A 6,000-nucleotide genomic window follows, 5' to 3' on the forward strand; every position below is an offset into this window, starting at 1 on the left:
TGGTGTGTCATAATAGTGGTCTCTGATTGGTGGTCATCATTTGGTGTGTCATATTAGTGGTCTCTGATTGGTGGTCATCATTTGGTGTGTCATCATAGTGGTCTCTGATTGGTGGTCATCATTTGGTGTGTCATCATAGTGGTCTCTGATTGGTGTGTCATCATAGTGGTCTCTGATTGGTGTGTCATCATAGTGGTCTCTGATTGGTGGTCATCATTTGGTGTGTCATCATAGTGGTCTCTGATTGGTGGTCATCATAGTGGTCTCTGATTGGTGGTCATCATTTGGTGTGTCATAATAGTGGTCTCTGATTGGTGGTCATCATTTGGTGTGTCATCATAGTGGTCTCTGATTGGTGGTCATCATTTGGTGTGTCATCGTAGTGGTCTCTGATTGGTGGTCATCATTTGGTGTGTCATCATAGTGGTCTCTGATTGGTGTGTCATCATTTGGTGTGTCATCATAGTGGTCTCTGATTGGTGGTCATCATTTGGTGTGTCATCATAGTGGTCTCTGATTGGTGGCCATCATTTGGTGTCTCATCATAGTGGTCTCTGATTGGTGGTCATCATTTGGTGTGTCATTATAGTGGTCTCAGATTGGTGGTCATCATTTGGTGTGTCATCATAGTGGTCTCTGATTGGTGGTCATCATAGTGGTCTCTGATTGGTGGTCATCATTTGGTGTGTCATTATAGTGGTCTCTGATTGGTGGTCATCATTTGGTGTGTCATTATAGTGGTCTCAGATTGGTGGTCATCATTTGGTGTGTCATCATAGTGGTCTCTGATTGGTGGTCATCATTTGGTGTGTCATCATAGTGGTCTCTGATTGGTGGTCATCATTTGGTGTGTCATCAAAGAGGTCTCTGATTGGTGGTCATCATTTGGTGTGTCATCATAGTGGTCTCTGACTAGCAGTCAGACTCGCTCAGGTGGAACAAACTTAAACTTGCACTTTTTTTGATCAAAACTGAAAGGGGTCATAATATATTTTAAAAGTAATCCAATAAGTAATCATCTACTTTTTCAAAAGTATCTGTAATTAAAGTATCTGTAATATGATTACAATATTCTTCTTGGTAATGTAACCAATTACTCCCCAACCGTGACCAATTACTCCCCAACCGTGTGTGTGTGTGTGTGTGTGTGTGTGTGTGTGTGTGTGTGTGTGTGTGTGTGTGTTAGTCTGAGCTTGTAGGGGAGGGGATCCTCTTGCTATAGAGGGGTTGAGTGAGTGGACCGCACTCAAGAGGGCATTTCACAAGACATGGACTCTTAAACAGGCTAGTGTCAATAGAGATGAGGCACTGTCTGTGGTTGATACTGTAGCTACAATTATGACTGTGTGTGCTGATAAAAGTGAACTCTGTATATTTGATAGTATCTGTCTCTCTCTCTGTGTGTCATACACTTCCTGATCAAAAGTATGTGGACACCTGCTCATCGAACATCTCATTCAAAATCATGGGTATTAATATGGAGTTGGTCCCCCCTTTGCTGCAGTAACAGCCTCCACTCTTCTGGGAAGGAGTCCCACTAGATGTTGGAACATTGCTGCAGGGACTTTGTTCCATTCAGCCACAACAGCATTAGTGAGGTCGGGCACTCTTTGCAGGCCAATTAAATTCCTCCACACTGATCTCAACAAACCATTTCTGTATGGACCTCGTTTGTGCGCGAGTGGATTGTCATGCTGAAACAGGAAAGGGCTTTCCCCTGTTGACACATTGTTGGAAGCACAGAATCGTCTAGAATGCTGTAGCGTTAAGAACTAAGGGGCCTTGCCCAAAACATGAAAAACAGCCCCAGAACATTATTCCTCCTCCACCAAGCTTTACAGCTGGCATTGTGCATTCAGGCAGGTAGTGTTCTCCTGGCATCCGCCAAACCCAGATTCATCCGTTGGACTGCCAGATGGTGAAGTGTTATTCATCACTCCAGAGAATACGTTTCCACTGCTCCAGAGTCCAATGGCGGCGAGCTTTACACCACTCCAGCCGACGCTTAGCATTGCTCATGGAGATCATGTGTTGACTTTACTTCCAGAGGCAGTGTGGAACTCGGTAGTGAGCGTTGTACGCACTTCAGAACGCAGCGGTCCATTTCTGTGAGCTTGTGTGACCTACCACTTCACAGCTGAGCCGTTGCTCCTAGATGCTTCCACTTCACAATAACAGCACTTACAGTTGACCGGGGGCAGCTCTAGCAGGGTAGAAATTTGACGTACTGACTTGTTGGAAAGGTGGCATCGTATTACGGTGCTGCGTTGAAAGTCCCTGAACTCTTCAGTACGGGCCATTCTACTGCCAATTTTGTCTATGGAGATTGCATGGCTGTGTGCGCGATTTTATACACCTGTCAGCAACGGGTGTGGCTGAAATAGCTGAATCAACTAATTTGAAGGGGTGTCCACATACTTTTGTATATGTAGTGTATCCATGTAGTGTATCTACAGATGTAAGATCGTAATTTGAAGGGGTGTCCACATAGTGGGTGTCCACATAGTGTATCCATGTAGTGTATCTACAGATGTAAGATCGTAATTTGAAGGGGTGTCCACATAGTGGGTGTCCACATAGTGTATCCATGTAGTGTATCTACAGATGTAAGATCGTAATTTGAAGGGGTGTCCACATAGTGGGTGTCCACATAGTGTATCTACAGATGTAAGATCATAATTTGAAGGGGTGTCCACATAGTGGGTGTCCACATAGTGTATCTACAGATGTAAGATCGTAATTTGAAGGGGTGTCCACATAGTGGGTGTCCACATAGTGTATCTACAGATGTAAGATCGTAATTTGAAGGGGTGTCCACATAGTGGTTGTCCACATAGTGTATCCACATAGTGTATCTACAGATGTAAGATCGTAATTTGAAGGGGTGTCCACATAGTGGGTGTCCACATAGTGTTGGCCATGTAGTCTATCTACAGATGTAAGATCGTAATTTGAAGGGGTGTCCACATAGTGGACATAGTGTATCCATGTAGTGTATCTACAGATGTAAGATCGTAATTTGAAGGGGTGTCCACATACTTTTGTATATGTAGTGTATCCATGTAGTGTATCTACAGATGTAAGATCATAATTTGAAGGGGTGTCCACATAGTGGGTGTCCACATAGTGTATCCATGTAGTGTATCTACAGATGTAAGATCATAATTTGAAGGGGTGTCCACATAGTGGGTGTCCACATAGTGTATCCATGTAGTCTATCTACAGATGTAAGATCGTAATTTGAAGGGGTGTCCACATAGTGGGTGTCCACATAGTGTATCCATGTAGTGTATCTACAGATGTAAGATCGTAATTTGAAGGGGTGTCCACATAGTGGTTGTCCACATAGTGCATCCATGTAGTCTATCTACAGATGTAAGATCGTAATGTGAAGGGGTGTCCACATACTTTTGTATATGTAGTGTATCCATGTAGTGTATCTACAGATGTAAGATCGTAATTTGAAGGGGTATCCACATAGTTGTTGGCCATGTAGTGTCTTTCCTCTCTGCTGCTTTCACAGATTCTCTCTGCCTTGTCATTCGAAAGAATATAAACAAATCTTGTTGTATGTGTGTTTCTTCCAGAGACACCTCTCCCCAGAGGACTTCCACCATGTGTTTGGGATGACCCTGAATCAGTTTGACCGCATGGCTCTGTGGAAGAAGAACGACATGAAAAAGAAGGCACGCCTTTTCTAAAGCCAAGCAGGAGAACGGGAGAAAAATCATTATAACATCTCCAGTCTACAACGTCTGTCCTGTCTGGAAGAAAGAAAAAAACATCTGAAATAATCTACATATGCACCGTTACGTTACAACTGAGAAACATCTAATCGCAGACAGAATGAGGACTGGTTGGGAGTACCCAATGGAAATGGTTTCACAATGGCGCTGTAACATCCAACGTTGAGGCGATGTTCGTCACCTATAGCTTTTGTATGCGAGTGGTCTGAATGTTACTGTGATCACCTTTAAGGGAGGTAAGGGAGATGCATTTACATGGTCCGTCACACCACTCCTCCAATCCTCTTCTCCTCTTCTCCTCTCATCCCTCTATGCGAGTTCTGCATCCCGCTCTCCCTTCCTCTGCAAAAAAGAGAAATAGCAGCTTTTCTAAAATTCATGAGCTTTTTTTCTCTTTGTTTCTGTGTTTCTCACTGGTTTCATGTGTGTTCCTTTTACTGTGTTTTTTTCCACTTGGAACGGTTTAGTTTTCCCCTCTTATCGTTCCTTTCACTGTTTTTCTAAGGTCTCACTCTCTTTCCTTATCTACCGTGTCTTGTTTAACGTCTCTCTCTCTTTCGCTCTCTCTCTTTTTTTCTCTCTCTCCTCTCTCCTCCCTCTCTCTCATCCCACCTCTCCTTACCTCTCCTCTCTCCTCTCTCTCTCATCCCACCTCTCCTTACCTCTCCTCTCTCCTCTCTCTCTCATCCCACCTCTCCTTACCTCTCCTCTCTCCTCTCTCTCTCATCCCACCTCTCCTTACCTCTCCTTACCTCTCCTCTCTCCTCTCTGTCTCGTCCCACCTCTCCTTACCTCTCCTCTCTCCTCTCTCCTCTCTCTCTCATCCCACCTCTCCTCTCTCCTCTCTCTCTCATCCCACCTCTCCTTACCTCTCCTCTCTCCTCTCTCCTCTCTCTCATCCCACCTCTCCTTACCTCTCCTCTTACAATTTTTTCACTCCATCTCCTTTTCTTTCCTTCATTTTCATTCCTTATCCTCCCTTTTCCCCCTGTAGCCTGTTCTAGCCTCTAACCCACCACAGATCTCATATCTGAACAACAGAGGTATCATTTTACAGCAGTGGAGGGCATGGCTACTCAATACAGTGCGGCATGACAAGGCCAAAGACAGGGATAAGAAACTACTACAGTTTGACTTCAGAAAACGTCAAAGCACCTTACTATATTTGTGTTTGTTTTCTCGTCATAAAAATTGAGAGCAATCTTAAGTAAAGATAAGAAAATATGTTTTACGTTGGTAGTTTATTTGCTAGCTGTGATTTGTTACAACAAGCCACTCGTAAATCAGTGAAGATAGGAGAGTTGAGGTTGGATCAGGGACAGCAGCGAGAATCATGGGTACCGGCTCTAGCATTGGCACCACTGACACCCACAGCAGATGTGTGGAGCAACAGGTTCTTTCAAGTCACGTTGTCAAACACCGCATTGCCAGACACTTTTACGTACATGGCCCTCCCATAAAAATAAAAAAAACATTATTTTTGTAAGCTATTTTTGACTTGTGGAATCATTGTCAGACGTTTCTATGAACGCTTTCAGAACGTTTTCAGATGAGTTAAGACACTTATTATGCCACACTTATCTGTTCGTTGTCACCACACTATCTTAACACAGACCTGCAGCGGCGCTGAAGCATAACGAGTTAAGTTTTGCTTAATGAATTAACAATGAGCTTTATCTAGACCTTCTGTGATAGACAATTAACCCGTTCTATGTTTGTTCTTTGTAAACCCATCAACGGTCACACGCAGTGTGTAGTGGAAATACATGCATTGGCTTTGCTTCGTCTCCGGAAGCTCAACCCATCATTCAACTGTGAGCAGTATGTGACACATACTGTGTATATTTGTTGTCAGAGTTTGTTATGCAAGCCAAGGTAAATGTTAGCGTTAGCACATGTATGTGAGAGATTGTTGAGGTTCATCTACAATGGAAATGCATGAAAGTGTGTGCTTGTTTTCTTGATGTTGTTGATCATTTTGTTCATTCTTTGACACACACAACACCACTTTTGTCTGATGAAAAGCCCAATTCAGCTGCTTTAATGTTCAACATGTATTTATAGACATTTCAAGGGAGGATGTGGATGGTTTCTTTAAATCTAATGGGAAGGTATAGTGGCAAAAATACAGTCAATCTGAATTCATATCAATTTTTAATTTAGCTCCTTCTGTAAGTAAGACTACATAAAAGCTCATGTCTTCTGTCTGATTTCTAATGTCAATCTGCAATTAAAGTGCTTTATCGAAACAAAA

At 43.1% G+C, this 6,000-nt stretch overlaps 1 protein-coding gene across 1 annotated transcript in view; it reads left to right on the forward strand.

The window, feature by feature from the left end:
- LOC139379084 (actin binding LIM protein family, member 2) overlaps positions 1 to 6,000 on the forward strand; it is a 138,690-nt gene extending 132,690 nt beyond the window's left edge. The window contains exon 23 of the mRNA XM_071121879.1: positions 3,588 to 6,000. Within this exon, the coding sequence (XP_070977980.1) occupies positions 3,588 to 3,701 (114 nt within the window). The 3' untranslated portion in view covers positions 3,702 to 6,000. The remainder of the gene's footprint in view (positions 1 to 3,587) is intronic.

Source organism: Oncorhynchus clarkii, chromosome 21 (assembly GCF_045791955.1).
Source record: "Oncorhynchus clarkii lewisi isolate Uvic-CL-2024 chromosome 21, UVic_Ocla_1.0, whole genome shotgun sequence".
Taxonomy (NCBI): domain Eukaryota; kingdom Metazoa; phylum Chordata; class Actinopteri; order Salmoniformes; family Salmonidae; genus Oncorhynchus; species Oncorhynchus clarkii.